This window comes from Myxocyprinus asiaticus, chromosome 5 (genome assembly GCF_019703515.2).
Source record: "Myxocyprinus asiaticus isolate MX2 ecotype Aquarium Trade chromosome 5, UBuf_Myxa_2, whole genome shotgun sequence".
Classification (NCBI taxonomy): domain Eukaryota; kingdom Metazoa; phylum Chordata; class Actinopteri; order Cypriniformes; family Catostomidae; genus Myxocyprinus; species Myxocyprinus asiaticus.
In genome coordinates this window covers 10,534,044-10,559,137 of record NC_059348.1, presented here as the reverse complement: position 1 = coordinate 10,559,137, position 25,094 = coordinate 10,534,044, and the positions used below count along the sequence as shown (strand labels likewise).

At 40.9% G+C, this 25,094-nt stretch overlaps 3 protein-coding genes across 5 annotated transcripts in view; all 3 read right to left on the bottom strand.

Moving 5' to 3' along the window:
- LOC127440776 (gastrula zinc finger protein XlCGF57.1-like) overlaps positions 1 to 20,553 on the bottom strand; it is a 134,603-nt gene extending 114,050 nt beyond the window's left edge. The window contains exon 1 of one of the 2 annotated variants that reach the window (XM_051697664.1): positions 20,406 to 20,553. The gene's annotated coding sequence lies outside the window, so the exon portion shown is untranslated. The remainder of the gene's footprint in view (positions 1 to 20,405) is intronic. The other variant, XM_051697655.1, reaches the window with a different exon arrangement.
- Positions 1 to 20,560, bottom strand: part of LOC127440884 (gastrula zinc finger protein XlCGF7.1-like) — a 33,392-nt gene extending 12,832 nt beyond the window's left edge. Inside the window, exons 1-2 of the mRNA XM_051697963.1 lie at positions 20,422 to 20,560; positions 8,112 to 8,237 (exon numbers count right to left, since the gene is read on the bottom strand). Coding sequence (XP_051553923.1) covers positions 8,112 to 8,220 — 109 coding nt within the window. The 5' untranslated portion in view covers positions 8,221 to 8,237; positions 20,422 to 20,560. The remainder of the gene's footprint in view (positions 1 to 8,111; positions 8,238 to 20,421) is intronic.
- Positions 20,561 to 21,337: 777 nt separating this feature from the next.
- Positions 21,338 to 25,094, bottom strand: part of LOC127440772 (uncharacterized) — an 84,930-nt gene continuing 81,173 nt past the window's right edge. The window contains exons 3-4 of one of the 2 annotated variants that reach the window (XR_007897190.1): positions 22,311 to 22,373; positions 21,338 to 22,196 (exon numbers count right to left, since the gene is read on the bottom strand). The gene's annotated coding sequence lies outside the window, so the exon portion shown is untranslated. The remainder of the gene's footprint in view (positions 22,197 to 22,310; positions 22,374 to 25,094) is intronic. The other variant, XR_007897189.1, reaches the window with a different exon arrangement.

Sequence of the window (25,094 nt, the reverse complement as noted above, 5' to 3'; positions counted from 1 at the left end):
ATCAAGCCTAAACAATCTAGAGGGAGTCCTGTAGAAAGATGCAAAATCTTAAACTGAATAAGGCGTACCCTTGCATCCCTAGCAATCTTTTTAATATTTTTTAAAATCCTTTCCCACTCCCCATCCTCCAGTACCAAGTTCAAATCTCTTTCCCAAAATCTCTTAAGAGCAGTTAAGACCCCATCTCCAAGACTCTGAATAAACGAGAAATAATGCACTGACGCTTTATGCCCATTTCCAAAGGCTGTGAGGAACATACAAAGTGTCTGCAGCTTTAGGGGGCTGTATACTAGCCCCAAAAATAGATGCCGCAACTGTAAATACCTGAAAAATTGAGACCTAGAAATCCCAAATTGCTGGGTTATATTTTCAAATGATCTCAAAGCTCCATTTTCATAAAGGTCACCAAGTGTAGCAACACCCCTCTCAATCCATTCTTTCCAGCAAAAAGGGAATTATTAATACATAATTGGGGGTTTAGCAATATGCTTAAGGAAGCATTTAAGTAAGTATCAAAACTGAAAATACGGGAAACCTTTGTTCTGTCACATAAGATCTAAAAAATTCTGTGGAAAAAACATCTGGCCCCGGTGCCCTACCTGTTAGCAAGGCTTTAATTACCTCAACAAGCTCCTCCAAAGTAATATATCAGTCAAGAAAGTCTTTTTGATCATTTGTTCAATTTAGGAAGTTCTAATGGCTCTACGAAGTTGCTAATATCCTTATCAGAAGATGTGGACATGGAACTATAAAGATCGAAATAGAAATCTTTAAAGGCCTTATTAATATCTGTGGGAGAAATAAATATATTGCCTCCAGAAGACTTCATGAGGGAAGGATCTAAGAGCAGCTACTTTAATAAAGATAAAACAAAATACAAAACAGGATGTAAAACAAAAGTAAACAAATGGGCGACAAACATTTAACAACTGACAAAGGTAAAACAGACATCAGGGCATTATATACACAAAGATAACGAGGTAAATGAAACACAGGTAAGAAACAATGGGGAACAGCTGGAAGTGATCAGAGCAGGGGATTATGGGAAGTGTAGTCCAGGTGGAACAGATGACAGAGGCAAAACACAGGGCAGAAAACAGTGAATCGTAACACACTGGATGATATTCGGTGCTTCAGCTCTGTTTCAGCACTTTTAATACTCTTTTCAATTCTATGAATTCCTGTATTTTGATCTTTTTAATGAATGAGACATATTGTACATTTACATTTATGCATTTGGCAGACGCTTTTATCCAAAGCGACTTACAGTGCACTTATTACAGTGATCTCCCTGGAGCAACCTGGAGTTAAGTGCCTTGCTCAAGGACACAATGGTGATGGTTGTGGGGATTGAACCAGCAACCTTCTGAGTTACCAGTTATTTGCTTTAGCCAACTACGCCACCACCACTCACAATATTGTATGATCTGCCCCCTAAGAACTTCCTTAAGCGCCTCCCATATCACGCCCACAGAGAACACGGAGGACCAACTGTTTTCTACATAAGCATTAACTTCTATATTTAACATTTGTTGAAATGTTCGGCCCTGCAGAAGGATTGTATTAAAGCGCCATCTATGATTTCCTTTTCTCTATTTGTGGCAGAATCCCTAAACATGCCAAAGCATGATCTGAAACTAAAATGTTCCCAACAGTCAGTGGCAGATGGAATAAGCGACATTTAAAAAAAAAACTATTCTAGAGTAAATCTTATGAACTGATGAAAAAAGGTGTAGTCCCTCCCAGATGGATTCTGAAGTCTCCAAATATCTGCAAGACCAAGATTTTTACACATCTTCTGTAGTGTCAATGTTGCTCTAAAGGGTCTACACACCTTTGCATCACCATGATCAAGGATTGGATCCATTAAAAGATTGAATCCTCCACCCAAAACCATATCACAAAGGATCTCAGCAGCTTGTAGCTTTCCCTCAAGATCTATAAAAAAGTTCTGATCATCAGCGTTGGGTGCAAAAATATTACCCAAAATCAGATTTTGCCCCTGTATTTCAGCCAAAACAATAATGATTCTTCCTAAATTATCTTTAATCTGTTTGAGACATTTAAATTGTAAATGCTAATTAATCAATGTGATGACTATTACTAGAACCAGCACTACAAAACACATGCCCACCCCATGCCCTGCCAAGTTTTTCAGCTTCCTGTGAAGAAAGGTTCTTGATGGAAGCCTAATTTTTTAGGCTTCAGAAATATACAACCTTCCTTCTTTTTATAGGGTGCCTTTATAGAGGATGTTGTTCCATCCAAAACAATACGGATTTACTCGAACCAGAAACCTTGGATTAATAGCGATGTTCATGCGGCACTTAATGCGCCAGTACAGGAACAAGATTGAAGGACAGTTTAACACCACCAACTCTAGAAGCATGTGGCAGGGAATTAATATCATCACAGACTTTAAAGGGAATAAAAACTCCACCATGAACACTGCTGCCTCTCTCCCGGATGAGCTAAATACTTTTTATGCACGGTTCGAGGGAAATAACACCACCCTCGCAGAGAGAGCTCTCGCGGCCGAACCTACAGAGGTTAATTCACTCTCCGTCTCTGTAGCGGATGTAACCCGATCCTTCCGACGGGTGAATATCTGTAAAGTCGCGGGTCCAGACGGCATTCTGGGCCACGTTATCAAGAGCGTGCGTGAACCAACTGGCTGGTGTTTTTACGGACATTTTCAACCTTTCCCTCTCTTTGTCTGTAGTCCCCACATGCTTTAAAACGTCCACCATTGTGCCTGTACCAAAGCAATCCAAAATCACTTGCTTAAATGACTGGGGTCCTGTTGCTCTGACCCCCATCATCAGCAAATGTTTTGAGAGACTAATCAGAGATTACATCTGCTCTGTGCTGCCTCCATCACTGGACCCATTGCAGTTTGCTTACAGCAACAACCACTCCACTGATAATGCCATTGCATATACAATACACACTGCTTTCTCCCACCTGGAAAAAAGTAACATTTATGAGAGAATGCTGTTTGTAGACTACAGCTCAGCATTCAACACCATAGTGCCCTCCAAGCTTGATGAGAAACTCTGGGCTTAAACAGCTCGTTGTGCAGCTGGATCCTGGACTTCCTGTCAAGCAGACGCCAGGTGGTTAGAATGGGCAGTAACATCTCCTCATTACTGACCCTCAACACTGGAGCCCCGCAGGGCTGTGTTCTTAGCCCACTCCTGTATTCCCTGTACACACATGACTGTGTGACAACACATAGCTCCAATGCCATCATTCAATTTGCTGATGATACGACAGTGGTAGGTCTGATCACTGACAATGATCAAACAGCCTACAGAGAGGAGGTGCACACTCTGACACGCTGGTGTCAGGAGCACAACTTCTCCCTCAACGTCAGTAAGACAAAGGAGCTTGTGGTGGACTTCAGAAGAAAAGACCAGTGGAGAGAGTCAGCAGCTTCAAGTTCCTGGGTGTCCACATCACTGAGGAACTCACATGGTCCGTCAACACTGAGGGCGTTGTGAAGAAGGCTCATCAGCGCCTCTTCTTCCTGAGACAGCTGAGGAAGTTTGGAATGAACCTCCACATCCTCACACGGTTCTACACCAGCACTGTAGAGAGCATCCTGGCTGCATCTCCGCCTGGTACTGCAATAGCACCACCCACAACCGCAAAGCCCTGCAAAGGGTGGTGCGAACTGCCAGGCACATCATCGGAGGTGAGCTTCCCTCCAGGACATATACACCAGGCGGTGTGTGAAAAAAGCTCGGAGGATCATCAGAGACTCCAGCCACCCGAGCCATGGGCTGCTCTCACTGCTACCATCAGGCAGGCGGTATCGCAGCATCAGGACCCGCACCAGCCAACTTCATGACAGCTTCTTCCCCCAAGCAATCAGACTTTTGAACTCTTGATCTCTCACGATCAATATACATCAGCACTGCACTTTATTAATCTTATTATCTCACACTGGACTCTCATAAATTATATTCTCTTAACAACACACTGGCAACTGACTATCAACCGACAGCCTGAATGTCAATACAGTACAATACAACCTACTGTACATTTTATAAATACTATATATACTATTTTTTTTATTGTATAATGTGTATTCTATATTGTGTGTATTGTATAATGTTCATTGTATGTTATTATTTGTATATTGTGTTGTGTGTAATTATGTGTATATTAGATTTTAAATTGTGTTGTGTAAATTTGATGTTTATTGTAGATTGGTATATGTCTCATCACTGTCACGACTGCTATGCACCCAAGAATCTCACACACTATTGCACTTGTGTATATGGTTGTGTGACAACAAAAGTGATTCTGAATCGCTTGGAAATCAGACGGTCCATGCACGCTCACGAGACTTTCCGTGACACTATTGCTACCAAATTGCTCAAGTCTGGTGATTTTTACATATATATGTATATCTATTATTATTTTTTCTTAACATAAACCATGCCATTAAATTGTACAGAAATATGTTCAATAAAATAAATAAATAATAAATAATAAAAATAGGCCCCAGTAAAAAAATAACATCAAATCCACAACGTGAGCAAATGAGCTCTACAGCAAGTTAACAAAGGGAGAAAAACAAGAAGGGAAAAATAAGAGTCAGGCAGGAGCCAGTGGGCAGACAACAGAACAACAAACCCTCGGGCTGCATCAGCTAAATGTGTGATGTGAAGTCTGTGTTGTTGATGATTGAGTGCAGGCAAAGTTAACCACTGACTCAATTGATTTAATGAAGGCCATAGCTTGTCGTGGCCATGTAAAAGTCTTACACCCATCCTTGTTGTCAATTATCAGCTTAGCCGGATAGGGCAGTGCGAAGCTTACCTTCCGTTGGTGCAGCAGTTTTTTCGATCTGGCAAAGTCTGGAAAAACCATGATGTTGTTGTCCTCCCAGCACAACTCAGCTTTATTCCTTGCCGCTCATAGAACAAAGTCTCTGTCAGCCAACCGCAAGAACCTTGCCAGGATGGATCGAGGTCTGTCACCCAACCCGAAAACTCTGTGGGCGCGCTCCATTTCAAGTTGGCGGTCATGTGTCGATCAAATTCGGAATAAGCCCGTCCAAAAACTTCACCATATCCTGACCTTCCTTTCCCTCTAGGATTCCAACGATAAAAAACTTTATTATGCCTGCTCCTTTCTGTATCTTTCCATATCCTCTAGTCCAAATCCGTTCCACAGCATTATTGGAAGCAGGTGGGTTAGCCTGTAGCTCTCTTTTGGCCGATTCTAGAACCTCAACCCATTTTTCAACATTCTTGTGATCAGGGTGGAAAGTTTCACCTCCATAGATGTGATTGCATGATGCTCAATGTATCTCTGTGAGACCCTCTATGTCGGTCAGATTTTCATCAGCGCTGCATAAATGTTTGAGATATCCCAACCTACATCACAAAGCTCTGTGTCACTATCGACTGGACCTCTGCCATCTTGATCCTGCGAGGTGTCTGACACGTAAGTGCTTTTTAGGGCTGCAACTAACGATTATTTTGATAATCGACAAATCTAATTTGCTATTATTGCAACGATTAATGATCAGCTCTTAACTGACTATTCAGCTTTTGCCTCGACTTAAAAGGTTGTATTAAATGTTCTTACTAACAATAAAGAGGACAAAATCATCTTTTAAAAATACCTCTAAATGACATTCACTGCATTAAAGTGGGGAAAAAAATACTTGGATTTTTCTTGTTTTATTCATTGTTATCAAGTGTTTTTGTCTTGTTTTCCATTTAATATGATCTAAAAATCTTTACAAGATACATTTAGTTCAGAAGATAGAAGATATTTAGACTTGCTTTCAGAGAATGTATCTTGAATTTAAGTGTATTTTGCATACAAGTGTATTTTTTCCCTTGTTCATACTTCTGCCAGTGCAGTCAAGACAAAATATATTGTATTCAAGATACATTCTATGAAAACAAGTCCACATATCTTCTATGTTGCTTCTCAGGTAAATGTATCTTGTTTTAAGGATTTTTAGGTATTTTAAAATATTAAAATTTTAAATTATATTCAACATTCTCAGAAAAAAATAATCTTCTGCAGTATAGCTCCTAAAGTAAATGTATGTAAGGATTTTTAGATATTTATATTGGAAAACAAACCAAAACATAAAAATAAAAAAAATATTTGTATTGTATAATGGGCTAAAACTACACCCTCTCAGCTTTTTGTTCACTTGATTTCGATCCATCTTTAACAAAAAAAAAAAAAACCTCTCTCTTCTTAATAGAGCTATGTGTTGCAAATTTTCTTCACGATAAGATACACACTGTAACACATTATGATGTTCTACTACGTCGCGGGCAATCATATTATAATCTAGCTGCAGCAAGTGTGCACGTGTGATGAGCGTCTCAGCGAGAGACAGTGTATCAGCCAGGAGAAGTTTGAAACATTCTTGCTCTGTTTTTCACGTGACTCATAACTGCGACTCTGACCGCACAGAGAAATGGCAGTTTCAGAGTTTGTGCTTATTTATACAACCCGCTTCCTTATTATTTGAACTTTAAGATGTGTTAAATACAGTATATAATGCCGGAGTGTTCCCTTTTTAGACACTCTGACAGGCAAGTTTTGCTCATGCGGAACGCCAGGTACGGCTCTGCTTTATTTCACGTCCTAACGGCACTGCTTCTATATTTACTTATTTTGCATTTTTGTATTATAATTCCCTCATCCTCTGCGATCTACATCACCTTAATCTGTTTGGGAAGTTTGGAGTGCGTCTGGACTGTGAGCTGTTCGTAATCAAGCGTGAGCTCAAGTGCTGCTCTATGGTGTCATTATAAGTGTTTCAAATGATCTCATGTTGTGTTAAATGAGATTAAACAGGGGGCCTGGGTAGCTCAGCGAGTAAAGACACTGACTACCACCCCTGGAGTCGCGAGTTCAAATCCAGGGTGTGCTGAATGACTCCAGCCAGGTCTCCTGAGCAATCAAATTGGCTCAGTTGCTAGGGAGAGTCACATGGGGTAACCTCCTCGTGGTCACTATAATGTGGTTCTCACTCTCGGTGGGCTGTGTGGTGAGTTGTGCGTGGATGCCGCAGAGGATAGGGTGAAGCCTCCACAAGCACTACGTCTCCGCGGTAATGCGCTCAACAAGCCACGTGATAAGATGCGTGGATTGACGGTCTCAGATGCGGAGGCAACTGAGATTCGTCCTCTGCCACCCGGATTGAGGCGAGTCACTACGCCACCACGAGCACTTAAAGCGTATTGAGAATTGGGCATTCCAAACTGGGGAGAAAAGAGGAGAAAATCTAAAAAATAAATAAATGTTTAAACGACTATTCGACAATGAAAATTTTTGTCGACATTTTTTATTGTCAACGCTGTCGATAATGTCGACTAATCGTTTCAGCCCTAGTGCTTTTTAATGTCCCCACAGGCAAATTTTTCGCATTTTTTGACATCCTGCCCTCCCAGCACAGTTTAGCAAACAAATTTATTACTGTTCTCACCGGTTAAAATTGCTTAAAATATAATTGTAGCAAAGTACGGAGCTCGCCTTTAAGTGACCAACCCTCGCATAGTGTCACGTGATTCCACTTTTATGGGTCTTAACAACTGAAGAGAAATAGGGTTGTGTCTCATAGCAGTCGTAATGCGCACAGTCAAACGAACTATCCTTTGAAAGGCTGAATGTTCGACTGTACGCATACGCCAAATGTTTGCGTCAAAACTGGAGCATCACTTGGTTTATAAATTTGATAGTTTTGTACAGTTAAAGGCTACAATTATTTAGCCCAATTGTTTTGTGTATATTTGTCAGTGAAGCTATTGCAGGACTGTGTTTAGTGTCTATATATCCCTGAGAAACAGTGTCTGTGTCTGCCAACAGTCAATTGTGATATGATTATGTGGTTTATAGGAAAATTTACAGGTAACCATAAAACCCGTTCAGCACAATGTTTTTCTTAGACGTAATTGTACCATCAAAAACTCACACAGTGGCATCCCTAGTATTCTGCAAAAGAAAGTCATACATGTTTGGAATGACATGAGGGTAAATAAATGGCAGAATTTGCATTTCTGGGTGAACTATTCCTTTCATACTCCTCAGCATTCATGAAATAAAAATCAAGAATGGGCACCAACCTTTTTGTTCCTCAGTGTCTTCATTCTTGAGACTGAATGGTTCTGAAATACTGATGTCTTCACTCTCCTCTTTAAACTCCTCTTTAACAAACTCCATCTTCAGTAGCATGTCAAGTAGATTTAATTCTAAGGGTCAGAGGGAGGAAAGATATTAAGATTTGGCACGTGCACACACATACAAAACCCCACATAATAAGCGGCTCTAAGTGAAGGTAATAATTCAAATTTATTGACCACGATATGTTTCATGGAGCCAGAAAAACCTGTACTATTATCACATTCTTAAGTAAATATTTACATATTAGGGTGAAAATCAACTGTAACAAAGCTTCACACAGGGAGGGAAGGAGGACACAGGGAACCGGGTTTCTTCAGTCTCAGGTAAGGCTTTTTTAATTGTCAAATTTCTGGGCTTACAGCTTCACAATAACTCAATAGCTACACAGTATCACATTAGCTTTACAGTAACTCTTTAGCTTCACATAAACACAACTACTCAGCGGGACTCTAGATCTCTGGCTCTCACTTGATCTGGCTCTTTCTCTCGATCTGGCACTGGCATGGTCCTTTTAATGCCGCTCTCCCCAATCTCACTACAATTAGAGACAGGTGTTAGTAATAATTTGGCTCAGGTGTATGCACCCTTACTGCTCTCCCTCTCCCTCGACGGACGCTCGACCACGCCCCCGCTGCCACATATCCCCACCGCCCGACTCAGGCCGGGGAGACATCCGGACTGCTTACCACCCCCCCCCACCCCCCCATTTCTGGACAGGAAGTCGGCGACAGCCATCTGCACTCCCAGACTGTGGACCACCTTGAATTTAAAGGCTGGAGTGCCAGATACCACCGGGTGATCCACGCGTTGGTATCCTTCATGCGGTGGAGCCATTGGAGTGGGGCGTGATCTGAGCAGAGAGTGAAGGCCCACCCCAGCAGGTAGTAACGGAGAGTGAGGACCGCCCACTTGATGGCCAGACACTCCTTTTCTACGGTGCTGTACTTTGTTTCCCTCAAAGAGAGCTTGCGGCTGATGTACAGCACCGGGTGCTCCTCCTCCTCCACCACCTGCAAGAGTACGGCCCCCAGCCCCCTGCAATACAAAAGGGAGAGAGAAATTAGGTGCATGTAAATGCGGCCCCCCGTATAGTGTGGCTTTAACCTGCATAAACACCTGTTGGCACTACTCCGTCCACTGGACCGGGTCTGGAGCTCCCTTTTTAGTGAGATCAGTGAGCGGGCTGGTGACGTCTGAATAGTTAGGCACAAATCTCCTATAATAGCCAGCCAGCCCCAGGAACTGTCTCAACTCCTTTTTGGTCTTGGGTCTCGGGTAGGTCGCAATCGCCACCGTCTTGTCAATTTGGGGACGCACCTGCCTGTGGTCCAAGTGGAACCCCAGATACCGTACCTCCACCTGCCCAATCGCGCACTTCTTAGAGTTTGCTGTGAGCCCCGCCCGTCGCAGCGACCTCAGAACCGCCCTCAGATTTTGCATATGCCACTGCCAACCACTGCTATAAATGATGATGTCATCCAAATAGGGAGCGGCGTTAGCCGTATGCGGTCTGAAGATTCAGTCCATGAGGCGCTGAAACGTGGCAGGGGCCCCAAACAAACCAAACGTGTCACAAATTGGTGTAATCCGAACAGAGTGGAGAAAGCCATTTTTTTCTGTTATCTGCCAATAACACTTTGTCAAATCCAGTGTCCAGTAAAAACGAGCAATGCCCAACCAATCGAGCAACTCATCAATACGAGGCATTGGGAAGGCATCAAATTTAGACACTGTGTTGACTTTTCTATAATCCACACAGAACCATACAGACCCGTCGCTCTTAGGCACCAGAACAACCAGGCTGGACCAGTCGTTGTGGGATTCCTCTATTACCCCCATATAGAACATTGCATCCAATTCTTCCCGAACTATTTTTTTTTTTATGTTCGGGTAATCGGTAGGGACGGGTATGTACCACCACCCCCGGCTCGGTCTCGATGTGGTGTTGGATGAGGTTCGTGCGACCCGGTAGAGGGGAAAACACATCTGTGAATTCTTTTTGTAGTTTGGCAACCTGTGCGAGTTGGTACGGTGAGAGGTGGTCTCCGCAAGTGACCGGGGTGACGTGATTGTGTTTTGTGTTTACCCTGGCCCAAGCTCCGCCCTCTCTGGAACTACCGTAGCCAACCTCACAGGAGCCACCTCCCTCTATAATTTCAGGAGGTTAAGGCGATAAATTTGACGTGTGCCCCTTCTATCGGTTCGCTTTCCCTCATAATCGAGATCCCTCACTCGTGTGACCTCAAAGGGTCCTTGCTACTTGGTGAGTAATTTGGAGCTCGATGCGGGGAGTAATACGAGTACCTTATCTCCCGGTGCAAATTCCCTTAGCCGAGTTCCCCTGTTATACAGTCGGCTCTGTCGTTCTTGAGCTTGGAGCAAATTCTCCTGTGTTAGTTGCCCCAAGGTGTGGAGTTTTGCTCTAAGATCAAGAACGTATTGAATTTAATTCGTACTTTTTGAAGGTCCCTCCTCCCAAGCTTCACGTATGACATCAAGCACTCCATGCGGACGGCGCCCATATAGCAGCCCGAATGGGGAAAACCCCGTGGAGGCTTGCGGGACCTCTCCTACTGCAAATAACAGGGGATCGAGCCATTTGTCCCAATTCCTAGCATCCTCGTGCACGAACTTACAAATCGTATTCTTATGGGTTTTATTAAATCGCTCCACAAGGCCATCTGTCTGTGGATGGTAAACGCTGGTGCGAATTGACTTAATGCCCAATAATTCATAAAGCTCACGTAGTGTCCATGACATAAATGTTGTGCTCTGATCGATGAGGATTTCTTTCGGAATCCCCACCCGGGAGATTATTTTGAAGAGTGCCTCCGCAACACTGCGTGCTGAGATGTTGCGCAGAGGCACTGCTTCTGGATATTGCGTTGCACAGTCCACTAGGACTAATACAAAGCAATGTCCGCATGCTGACCGCTCTAATTGCCTGACAAGGTCCATGCCAATTCTCTCGAAGGGGACCTCGAACAGCGGAAGGGGGCGCAATGGCTCTTTTGGGGTGGCCGGTGGATTCACCAGCTGAAATTCGCGGCATGCCGCACACCACCTACGAACATCGCCACCAATGCCCGGCCAATAAAATGGGATATTAGTCGGTTCAGTGTTTTTCTTTCCCCTAAGTGACCCAACATCGGATTATAATGAGCCGCCTAGAACACCATTTCCCGCCGGCTCCGCGGTATTAAGAGCTGGGTCATATCTTCCTTGGTTTGAGCATCCTGCACCACCCTATACAACCGCTCGTTTATAATTGCGAAATAGGGATATGAAATTGCGACATTCGGCTGGAGTTGCTTGAGGTTTTCGTCTCATGACTGCTCCAAAGGGAAACCCCTTCGGGAAATCCCCCAAGGATGGGAGGGGCTGCAGCCTCTCATCCTGACGTGGAGCTGACGAAGATGGCCCCGGCTCTGCCTCCCCTGCCAGAGCATCGCACATTTCACATCTCGTCACTTTTGTGCAGGACCTATCCGTGCATATTCCCTTTAATACATTTCTAAATTCAGGCCAATTAGTCCCCAAAATCAACGGATGAGTGAGGTGGGAACTAACCTCGGCCTCCACTCTATGCTTTGTTCCCCGAAATTTCATAACGAGGGTCACCACAGGGCAGTTGTGAATATCCCCATGTACACATTTCACCCTCACCCTTTTAGTTGTGCCCAAAGCCTCGTGTTGAACCAAGCATTGGTGGATAGTGGTCTGGTTACAACCCGTGTCCACCAAGGCTTGGTGTGTACTCCCCTTGATTCTTACCAGTATTCTGTACCCTCCAGCCTGATCGGGGGCAGCCTGTGGTGCGTCGGGGATCTGGACTACAGTTCCCAGCTCCATCACAGGACACTGATCCCGGAAGTGTTCTGGATCCCCGCAACGCCAGCAGGCGGCCCAGGCGCTACATTCGCACTTGTGGGGGCAGGTACATCCGCCTGAGGGGGGGAGCGGTAGACCCTGAAGTCACTAGGAAAGGGATAACCGGCGCAAGCGAGGAGCCGGCTTTGGCGGCGGGTTTCCACGCCTCCGGGGTGCAGGAATAGGGCCTGGAGAGAGGACAGAGGGAGAGGGGAGTGGAAATAGACGGGAGAAAACACAGGAGGAGGGGAGAGAGAGGGCTCTTCTGTGTTTGGGCACGCCGCCATATGGCCCTCCGCCAGCTGGACCGCTTCCTCCAGCGATGCCGGGTGATGGCACTGGACCCACTCTGCTGTCCCTTCTGGAAGCCAGCGGATCAGCTGTTTCAGCACCACTTTGTCGACCACAACCTCGATGTCGCGGTCCCCCGCCAGTAGCCATTTCCAGCAGGCGTCACAGAGACGTTGAGAGAAGGCAAACGGGCGGCCGGTCCTCTCAAACTCCATTGACTGGAAGATCTGGCGGTGTTATTCTGGGCTCCGGCCAACCCGCTGCAGGATGGTTTTCTTCAAGACGTAGTAGGCCAGGAGACTAGCCGCCGGCAGTTGTTGGGCTACGAGCTGGGCCTCCCCGGACAACAAAGGGATAAGCCGGGCGACCCATTGAGCACACGGCCAACAGCAGATCTCGACGGTCCACTCAAACAGGACAAGGAAGGCTTCGGGGTCATCTTCTGCGCCCATCTTCACGAGTGAGGGCAGGTGCAAGGGACTTGTGTTGTCCGGGGTCACAGCCGGGGCTTTCTCCTGGCTGAGGAGGCTTTGGATTGCCTGCCGGCCCTCTGCTTGAGCCCTGAGGATCTCATAGATCTCATAGCTGCGATCCTGCAGGGCCTGTTGGTGGGAGTGGTGCAGGCCAGCGAGGGACTTGAGGACTTCCGCCAGTGGCGAGGACTCCATGGGATGTACTTCCTTTGGTTCCATGTCCTGGGTTTCAGCACCAGTGTAACAAAGCTTCACACAGGGAGGGAAGGAGGACACAGGGAACCGGGTTTCTTCAGTCTCAGGTAAGGCTTTTTTAACTGTCAACTTTCTGGGCAAACAGCTTCACAATAACGCAATAGCTTCACAGTATCTCATTAGCTTTACATTAACTCTTTAGCTTCAAATTTACACATCAATTACTCAGCGGGACTCCAGATCTCTGGTTCTCTCTCTCGATCTGGCGCTGGCATGGTACTTTTATGCCGCTCTCCCCAATCTCACTACAATTAGAGACAGGTGTCAGTCATAATTTGGCTCAGGTGTATGCACCCTTACCACTCTCTCTCTCCCTCGACGGACGCTCGACCACTCCCCCGCTGCCACATCAACCCATACCTTAAAGTTTACATGAAGCTAATACTTACTAAAACAGTGATTCCCGGGGGTACGAGTAACTCAGGGTACTTGAGCAGGTTCCATTCCCCTCCTGCCAGACCACTGTGTCCCCCTAACCAAACTGTTATATTTGACTAAACTGTTATCTTTCATGTGTGTTTTTTCTGCTTAACAGACACAATAAGCAAATCTATTACTGCAGTGCTTCTCAACCCTTCGATCAAATCAGAACATTCAAGTACCACCTAGTCACCACCCATGTTCTCTTAAATATTAGTTTAGCATTCGGCAGATATACATTTTTAACGTAGTTTTAAAGAATGTGAGCAACATACACAATGCCATATTTGATTAATATCAATATTCCTGTAGTTTACACAATCAGCAAGAGTGTGTTTCTAAAATCAAACATACAATATTAACATTTAGAAGTTTTGCAATCCAGTTTAAACAAACTACTATATATATTTAGAAATTTGGAGCTTAGGCATAGCTAGACCCTGTTTTTCATCTCAGCCCCCCTAAAATTATGCAGCTAGCATCACCCTTAAAAATATGTGATAATGTGCATGTGATCTATGAAAACAGCAGCTGCAGTAAGCTATCCAAGGTTCATTTTACTTTGAATCATGCCCTTACCAGTTGTTAACTTTAAAACTTGTCAAACTAAGTATTTTCCTTCCCTCTATTCATAGGAGGACTAGGCCAGATGCCAGTTCGTCACATAGCGCTGCCTTGCGCACAGTTGTCAGACGCGCACTCCGTTTCTCTGACCAATCTTCCAGTGAAATCAAAAACAAAATACAGCCAAATACAACCCAGTGTCTGAGTCAAAAGCACTATTTGAGATCATAGACTTCAAGGAAGTCTGAGAATGAGTAAAATAAAAAGAATAACATCTTGCCTCAATCGCATCAGTATTTGTTATTCTGTTTTCTGCATGGGAATAATATTGTGGTCTGCGCACAGAGACATCACTGCAGCCACGTGCAATGAGAACATTACCTATTCACATGTCGTTACTCTTCTAAAGTGAAGTTTTCGAATTCGTAACGGAGGCTTGTGCACATCTTTTGAAATGCAGAGCCTAAATTCATGGCTCATTCCTCACACAAGACCGTTTTTTGGGGTCAGTCCTTAGTTTTTCATTTATTTACTTGTTCGTTGAACTATTGTATAAAATTAATGTCACACTCTCAATTGTGCTGTACCATCCATCTATCAGCACTGTTATAATTATCCACGGCTGAATCACAGTCATGCTGATAGATGGACATACAGCACTCTTGCTCGTGTGATTTGCTTTAATATCTCCCCTTCATAATCTTCCTCTTCTCTTAAACATGCAATAATGGACTGGCTTCACTAACAGTATCATCCACTTGATTCACTATTAGAAGTACTTGTGCAGCTATTAAGGTGTAATTCAAATAAAGTAATTGTCAAGTCATTTTTTTTTTGTATATTGCTATTCAAAACACAGATAATTTTAAAGCAGCTTTACAGAAAATTATCTTGTAACAGAAAATGAAGCTGATAAATTGTCTGATATTTCGGCCGATATTCAGATTTTTTTTTTTTAATTATCGGCAGATACATTTTCCCATTTGGCCAATTGGTTTCTTAAGGCCAAGAGAACGCAGAGAATCACCTGCTTGCATGTGAAGGGTGTCTGAGACATGTAAATGACCAATCACAGTTCGTTTTGTTGTTACGTGCCATCGTGTTACTACAAAAATAGACCGGTGTGCAACGCAGTCTCATTTAAACGGTCCGCATATCAGAGCCACAATGCATTAAAGTGCTCACCTGTTTCATTCTCCATCTCTCTCCTCAACAGTTCCCTGTAACTCTTAACTGTCTTGTCTAATGATAAAAAGGCAAATATCAATAAAAACTTCTATCATATACAGTACTGTCTGCCTATATGCAGATATCTCGTTTAAACGGATGTATTTCACGAACCTCAAGAAAATCCAGCATTTTATTTCCATCCAGCACTCATCTAATATCTTCCTCAGAAGCACATATTCCAACAGCCAGAATCAAAAACTTCAGGATAAGGATGAAATGTTCCTCTAATAATTCACAAATCATAATGGTCAGTCTGTGATAATCCAAGCAGACGATCCCTGGTGTTTCAACTCTCAGTAGATTGCTGCTGCTCTCGCTGGATCTGCACGAGAGCGTTGAGTGCAACTTCAAAGCAAATGCCATATTCACTGTGTACTGTATGTACAATTGGTTTGATTGGGTCTTTTATGAGAAAATGCAGGGCTCCAGACCAAGAAATTACTTAGGAGCCATTGGCTCCTAAACTGAAACATTAAGGAGCCAAATGGATGTTTTTAGACGCCAAATCACAGAATTGCTCGATTTAGATTGCTGTTCAGAAACCAGATAGAAAGCAGAAGAAAAGGAAAACTGCTGATAATAACGCATTAATTTGATGTTTAATATACAGTATGTATAGCTCAGGAGATAAGTTTGGATTCCCTTTTGTCTCATAAATGTACACACCCCTTCATAATTCATACAAATATAAGATAAAAGATTTTTTTTTTATTTAGCATTGCTCTTCAGAATCTACATTACAGATATTTACATAAAGTATAGTATGCATATAGTATTGTATTGCCTTCTTGAGCATCAATGAATGTTTGAACCTTGTGTAATATGTGTGTACAAATATATATAAATATATATAAAATATTGCCTTACTCCTTTACTGCTACCGATGGACCAGACACAGATTACAGACTACAAGTGCAAATTGAATTAAATCCCATATGCAGTTTATTGTGCTACTCCAATCTCAATCAATAATAACCAGAAGAAAAAAAGTGGTACATAATGAGGGACTTTTAATTATAAACAAGCCTGAAAAACAGACTCTTATTTTGAAATGTCTGCGCTCCTAGTTGTGAACTTACTGACACTATGGCTGATTCACTAAGAAAGTGACTCTGATTCAAACTGCTAACCTGAGCTCCTGAGTTCAAACCCTCAGTTCTTTTCGGGTAATTCATGAAAAAGACCTGGTTCAGAAGAGTAATTTGTTCACGACTCTCTCGCGTTGGATTTGTTGTTGCGTGTAGCAAGCTCATCACAACAGAACGGGTGAAAAGTGGCACTAGACACACTGGTGCGCGCTCTAAAGATGTATTCAATAACTCACAAGATGATATTTGACGAAACCGCATATGAACACACACAACCTGACTGTTGCCAATGGCAACTAGATTTTAAATGACTGTCGCAATCAATTATTTTTGGTCGCATTTGCGACCATTTTAGTCGCAGTCTAGAGCCCTGAAATGCTATTGGTAATGCGCAAATGTCATCCATTGTTGCGGGACTACTGTGTGTACTGTCATTTCCTTCTTTCTAATATATTAATTTCTTCATGCAGAAATAAATTACAAAAATTTTATGACTAAACAGAAATCAGAAGAAACTACTATCTACCATTTAAAACACAATCTTATTTTTTTAAAGATAATTAAATATAATACGTTTATTAATGTAACTTAAGTTTTGAGTGAAATTAAGTAAATATCAGCTAAATAAGATTTATAATTGTTTTTGCAATTTTATGTTTATGTTATTTACTATATTAAATTGTGTGATATATCGGCACTCTATAAGCCTATCGGCCACCCTGCTCTCTGAATATCAGAATCGGCCATTAAAAAACCCTTATCATTAAGTCATCATTTGTGCAGTTTTATTGTGTTATTTTATTGACCACCAATGCGCAAGCCAAAGGCGACTGTGGCAAGGAACACAAAACTCCATAAGATCAGATAGTAGTTAATACGGCTGGGAATTGTCACAGACCTCCCGATTCAATATTACAACAAAATTTCCTTGCCGACTCGATATGTATTGCAATTTGATGTTTTGATATAAAAACATCATAAAGATAAAAACTGTGGTAACTCCTTTTTCTCACAATTGTTTCACTCTGTAATACAGAATTTTTAGGTAAAAGTTAGGGATGTGCAAAACTACCAATTCACTAGTCGGTGCATTGTCTGAGCTATTAGTCGACTAGTTAGTGCAAAGTAACCCATGTATAATGCTACATTTTGTCCATTTGTATTCAACTTTTGTAAATATTTACAAAACATTACAATATTATTATATAATGATATGATATATCGTTATATATAACAATATATAATTGATCACGTAAAATACAGTATGCTGCATAAATGAGTACACTCTCCTCTGAACATAGATATATTTCTATTTCTAAATTATTACTATTACAATTCATGCAAAGATGACAAAATTGAAATGTATTAAACATATACCTAATAACAAAATCGAAAGATATGTTATCAATATGAGTAAAATAATTAAACTAGGCAGCTTTCCTCAAGTAAAGGGTTACAAAAATATGGAGCCCCTTAAGTGACCTTTGCGGGAGGAAAAAATCCAGAGATTTATGCGTGCGCACGATAAAACATTTGCGTGCTCATGCATTACAAATGCCAGTATATGTTTAGCCAGTGTCCTTTAATGTCTGTTTCAGCAGATGGGAATTACAAAAGGTAGGAATTTTAGATTGGATGTTTATCATATTTTTTCAAAAGGTTGCAACATGGAAGAAGAGTTTGTTGACTTTTTGAGGTCACGAGATATTTCTCGGTTTAATTGAAAGACTTAAAGATACAGTACAGATATGTAGGCTATATATTTATATACATATAAGGTATAATGTTTACTTGAATACTTGATAGCTTACTGCTGTTAAAAACGTTTAAGATCTTGCTGCAATAACATGATGAAAAAGTAGATCTCATTCCATAGAAGTGTGAGCACCCCTGCTGTAAATGATTGCGATGGAGGCTTTCCTTTATCTGACTACCATACGTAACAAAATAATTATCATATGACAATAGCCTCCTCCCCTACCCAGTGCGGTTTACATTTCAAGTTCAAGGAAATCCACTGTTAAAAAGACATGTTTTCTTTAAAAGTTCAATAAATGCATGATGCTTCCAAAGCCAATGAGTAATCGTTTTAAATAATTGTGATCTCAATATTGACCAAAATAATCGTGATTATGAAAGTTACAAGCTCTTACCCAGTATAATATCTGTCACATTACTGCACTGTCAGAATGATCTTTTCCATAAAGGGGTGAATTATAGATTTATTTTTCAGGGGCATTTTGTTACGTTTATGAGGGCTTTTTTTTTTTTTTTAAACAAATCAAAATATACGTGTCACTCTTTAATTCTTTATCAAAACATATTTTATGTGATAGTATGTAGTGCTACTCTTAAAGTAGAATTTTAAGAACTATCTCAGATGGTAAAAAATAAATACATACAAATAGAAACCAGGGCATTTTTTGCCCCAACATTTTTGAACTAGGGTATTTTGTCACTTTTGGTGCCATTTTTACCCCAAGAATCCCGCACCCTTGTTCTATTACAAATGTTCTTGGTGAGAGAAATATACTTTAACATAAAATGTAATTAAACTTGCATAATATTAAGCATACAATAGCCTATAAAGATGATGCAATAGTGGCAACTAGAGGTTTTTTTTTTTTTACTGTGATGAGGCCCACAACACCTTATTTCTCTTTGGATCTGGCCCCAGTAGAAAAAGTTTGGACACCCCTGGTTTAATGCATTATTAAATCCGTTACCTCAGGATTACCATGAATCTATATAAATGGCCACATACAAGGATTATCATAAGTAGCCTACTCAAAAACAGGCACCATAAAACTTATGCAAGTGTAGCCTATTATCCTTTTAGGACAAGTTTTAAATTTATTTCTCACTCATGTGCACCCATGCACTCGCGTTCTCCGTGAGATGGCGCTGACGCAAAAGGAAACAAAATATTCATACACCGGAAATTGTAAAGTGTGAGCACAGGAACGTCTTCTCGTGCTCGTGCGACAATTCTCACAAATAAAAACAGATAAATGTTTTTTTTTTTTTTTTTTTTTACCACAGAATGCATGTCGTATAGACCGATTTCTTTGCTCCCAGTTGATCTTAAAATAATTTCAAAGCTACTTGCATGCAGGTTGTAAAATATACTACCACATTTAATTCACACAGATCAGACTGGCTTTGTAAAAGCCAGATATGGCTCTTAAAAAATATGCAGACTACTTAATATTATCGATTATCCAAACCTGAATATTCCAAAATTCTTGTTTGCCGCATTTAAAATGTTCAAATTGGGAGACAAATTCATTTTTTTTTTTTAAAAGCTTATAACAATTCCTTATCCAAATGTACACAAATGGCATTCTTTCTGAAAAAAATTTCTTCAACCGAGGCTGTTGACAGGGTTGCCCTCTTTCCCCGTTGCTGTTCAGTTTGGCAATTGAGGCACTTGCAGAGGCCATAAGAACTAGTGAGGCTGTTTCAGGGATAATTATTTTGAACACAGAACACAAGATCTCACTATACGCATATTATATTTTATTGTATTTAACCCACGCAGAGTAGTCTTTTCCAATTGTACTTGATATTATTAATAGATTTGGTCATATATCTGGTTATAAAATTAATTTGGCAAAATCCAATGCTAGTTTAATATCCTCTCCGATTACTGATATTCTCCATAATGTCTCTCTCTTTACTTTGGCTCTGACTGGCTTTAAATATTTAGGTGTGAAAGTGTCATTTTTTTCTTGTTTAGTATTGACATGTTTCAGTAGTATCTGATAAACCACACTGCATTAAACATGAACACCAAATATGTCTTATTTGTAAAGAGAAAGAGCTGAATGTGTTAGGTTTCAGAGGGGGTGTACTCATTTATGCGGCGTACTGTATATTGCTTGCTACATTTAATATACATTTAATTTTATAAAAAGTCCGTATAGGATCATTTGGGAAGATCATACACACAAAAATGATTGAATTATTATTTTGTATGGAAAACATGCACTTCACCCGTCTGATACAGGGGGCAAATGAAAATAAAAGAAGGGGTGAAACTCACCAATTTCATTACTTACAGCACCATGTCTTCTTTTATTTGTTCATATTTCAGTGAAACCTCCTTAAACAGGCAGAATCCAAATGAAAAACAATGTTTCTTCACTTCTTTACACAACTAGATCTCCATATGTAGGACAAGAGAAGAAAACTGATTTTATCCACACAAGTCTCTCAACAGACTGAAGAACCAGCCGTGTCGCAGCCCTTATGACGTCACAATACGTGTCGAGATTCTTCTTCTTAGTTCATGACTGTTCACTCTTAAAAACATTAATACTGACACCTATTGTACATAGCAGACTATATCCTGCGCAAACGACGATCTGAAACTTTGACACTCATAAATTATAAATAAATAAATAATCCAATGTGAAAAGTGCAGCGCACGCTTATACTGTATTCAGAGTTCAAGAACCTCTTTTATTCCAAAGAAAGATGGCGGCCTTATGGCCGATTGCGGGCTTTTGTCGATTGAACCAGACCCTAATCAGGTTTCTGTTCAAAAAGACTAGGTGGAGAAAAATTCTCTCACGCTTACAAGTCCATAACAACTAAAATGGCACATAAAATGCCTAAAATAACTGGCAGTATTTCTGGCTCCGAAATCATTCTGACCTGGGGTGCGTTTCCCAAAAATGATGTAACTCACTGCTTAACCATGATAATATGATGCATTGTTGGTGAAATTAACTAGTTAATCATGACTGTTTCCCGAATAAATAGTAACTATGTCACACATCCATTGTTCGAACCATGTTGGTTCAACAACATTGAACTGTTGGTAATGACGTTATGCAGGTAATGACGTTATGCAGGGGGTGGAGTAAAAACTTCAGGGAAAATTTTATTATAATAGCTCATTTACACGTACACCAGAAAACATATGCATTGCACTGCAATAGATGTGTTTTGTTCTACATCAGACTTCGGGGTTCCCCTGACACACTTCAGCACTAATGCACATGTACACTCTTCAAATGGATGCGTTCTATCCAGAAGAGATCATCCCTATTCCCTTCAAATACTTTACAATCCACTATGAGAGCAGTGGAGGTCTGAAAGATTTGAGGGTCCAAAATAACAGTCATTTGGAATTCATTTTTTCAGCCATTTTTTTATTGAAAATTGAGTTTTATCTGTTATGATTGTTCTCCCTATGAAGTCAAGTCAAATTTATTTGTATAGCTCTTTTCACAACAAGGGTTGATTCAAAGCAGCTGTACATGATATTATGCTATAACAGAATATGAATGAATATAATGCCAATATTAGTTATTTACTATTAGTATTACTATATTACTATTAGTGGTTAAAATAAGTATGTGTTGTAGGTCAATGATTAAACAAAATGATTGGGTATGAACTATAATTTTAGTATTAATGTCCTTGAAGTCATCCCAAATTAACTGAGGAAATACACATAGATGCATTTTCCTTTGATTTTGGCAGATGAAGGCTTTTGTTAGTGGTTAATTCATTTTCTATGTAGTTTAAAAGAGTGTTGTCCTTCCTTTGACCAAGCTGATATAGGTATCATTCAGTGAGGAGCATCGCAGTCTGGCTAGAAGCTTATGGCAGGTAATTTTGGTGAACTCCATCCTGAGCCCATGCTTCAGCCATTGGCTCATGAAGAATCCCATCTCTTTGAGTTGGCATCAATTCATCCTCTGTGAAGTCTGTCTTAGTAGACTGAAGTGAAGTCTGGCTGGCACATGTTGCATTTGGACATCATCACTCAGTGATACAGTGGGAATCGGACTTCAGGCAGGACTGGAGATGGATCTGGCAGGTTCTTTAATCCCGAGGTTTAGACAGGGAAAGAAATAGAATAAAATTAGCGTATATGCCATTCACTTTAAAACAGGGTTAAAGAATAAGAGAAGTGTTTTGGTTCTGACAGACCTACCTACAGCAGCATAACTATGAATTGAGGGATAAATTAGGTGTATGCCTGGCTGAAGTCTTTAGTCTAGACATAAACAGAGAGTCTGTCTGAGTTCTGAACACTATTAGGAAGACTATTCCATACTTTAAAAGCCAAATATGCAAATGATCTCCCTCCTTATGTGGATTTTGAAATTCTCTGTTTTGTTAACAGGCTGGAGTTTTGAGATCGTAGTGAGCACGATGGATTATAGCCTGATAAAAGGTCACTTAAGTACTTTGAAGCTAGACCTTTCAAAGTTTTGTAAGAAATTAACAGAATTTTAAAACTAATACGAAACTTAAAGGAATAGTTAACCCAACAATAAAAATTAGCTGATAATTTACTCACCCTCAGGCCATCCAAGATGTATCTGAGTTTCTTTCTTCATCAAAAAAGAATTTAAGAGGAGGCGGCAGGTGTCACGGATCCACCTGACCTTCATGCCACATACACACAACCCTCCCTCTCTTCTGAATACTGATCACCTGCACCTGCCTCTCATCATCACTTCAATCAGCTCCTCTACTTAAACCCCACTCTCCCTTCACTCATTGTCTGGTCTCAGACTCACTTACCTGGCTCTTCAAACATCATTCCTGCGATCTCTCCTCGATTCCTCTCCAAGCCTCCACTTCTATGTCTACTTCCCATTGTGTGTCTGTCATCCCAAGGATTATCACTACCTGCATCAACGCGAACCATCCTCAGGTTCCAGTCCTTCACATCTGTACAGATCTGCTTATTTACCACTCACCTGTTTTTCACTGTTTGTGTCTTGTCAATATATACCTGCCTTCGGGTTCAACACCATCATCGAGTCTGGGTTTCTGTGACAGCAGGAAGCACGTCATTGTTTACAAGAGTAGCGCTGTACAAAAGTTTAATTGTCTTTGCTGTAGATTTGTATTAGTGTATTGTTCAAAATGGTTGTTTGGTGTGTGTATCCTGAATGCTTCAACCTTCAGAAACCCCAAAGAAAATGCACACCAGGAAAAACATTAACTTTTCATTGATTGCCTGTATATGATCAATTGAAGCTCTGGCTTATTGCGCTGAACCTGGATATCAGTACACCCCTACATTCTCTCAAACATTGGAGGATGTGCAATGCACATTTTACCCCTGATGATTTCAGACCATTGAAAGCAACAAAGGTCGATATCTGAATTCATCGGCTATGCCCGTGCTGTTATTCCAGCGAACTCGGGTATGTGTGAAAACGTTGTCATTGACATGCCTCCCTCGGGCTCTGCACCTCCCTCAGTGCTCAGCTCCTCATCACCCGATTTCTAATTCAAAGCACCTGCACTCAATTCACTCGCTCATCACTGCCTGCATAAATAACTCCCCCTTCATGCCACTTTACTGTCAAGTCTCACACAAAGGACTCACAGTGTTTATTTACCTGTCTGTATTTGCTCTTGATCTCCGTCGATTATCTGTTTAGTGCATACTTTGCTGTTTTGCCTGTTACCTCTTCAGTTTGTGAAGCTTCTCTTCTGTGTGATATCACCTGTACCATTGATCTCACTCAATAAAGAACTTTATTTGTCGACTGGAGTCGTGTGGATTATTTTGATGCACCCTAAATATGCATTTTGGACCATCAAAAAATGGAGTACATTCATTTGCAATGTTTAAAGTTGGAGACCTGAAATAAAATCCTACAAATTCTGTTTTGATGAAGAAAGAAACTCAGATACATCTTGGATGGCCTGAGGGTGAGTAAATTATCAGCAAATTTTCATTTTTGGGTGAACTATTCCTTTAACAGGTAGCCAATGTAACGTCAATAAAATGAGACTAATATGATCGTATTTCTTGGTTCTAGTTAGCACTCTCGCTGCTGCACTTCAAATCCCTTTATTGCCACTCAACCATATACACAAGTGCAACAGTGGGTGAAAGTCTTGGAACTGTAGTAACTTTTGAACATTGAGCATTTTGAACCACCTGAGGTTTATTATTAAACCTGCAGCACATCCACCTAGTAATGCATTACAATAATCTAGTCTTGAGGTAATTTATGCATGAATTAGTTTTTCGGCATCAGAAACAGAGCATGTGTCATAATTTAGCAATATTTCTTAGGTGGAATAATGCTGTTCTACAAACATTGGTAATTTGATTTTCTAAGTACAGATTGGTATCAAATACAACACCTAAGTTCTTCGCTGTTGAAGACAATGTAACAGTACATCCATCGAGAGTCAAATTATATTTTAGCGGCTTGTTTTTAGAGGTTTTTGGTCCAATAATTAGTACCTCTGTTTTGTTAGAATTGAGAAGGAAATTTCTGGCAATTCAATATTTGATTTCACTGATACACTTTCATAATTTGGAAAATTGTGAAATTTTGTCTGGTTTAGAAATATAAAGTTATTGTTGGCATAACAGTGAAAACTAATTCCATGGTTCCTGATAATGTCTCCCAGGGGGAGCATATATAGGGAGAAAAGCAGAGGCCTTAAAACTGATCCCTGTGGCATTCCATACTTGCCTTTAATTTGATCTGATAGTTCCTCATTTACACAGAAAAAGTGGTAGCGGTCAGAGAAATAGGACCTAAACCAAGCTAATGCCTGTTCACAAATGCCAAAATATTTCTCAAGCCTATCCAAGAGAATGTCATGATTTATGGTGTCAGAGGCAGCACTCAGATCTAAAAGAACTAGAAGAGAAATGCAACTGTGATTTGATGATAAGAGCAAGTAATTTGTAGCTCTGATAAGTGTAGTCTCTTTACTATGATTGGGCCTAAAT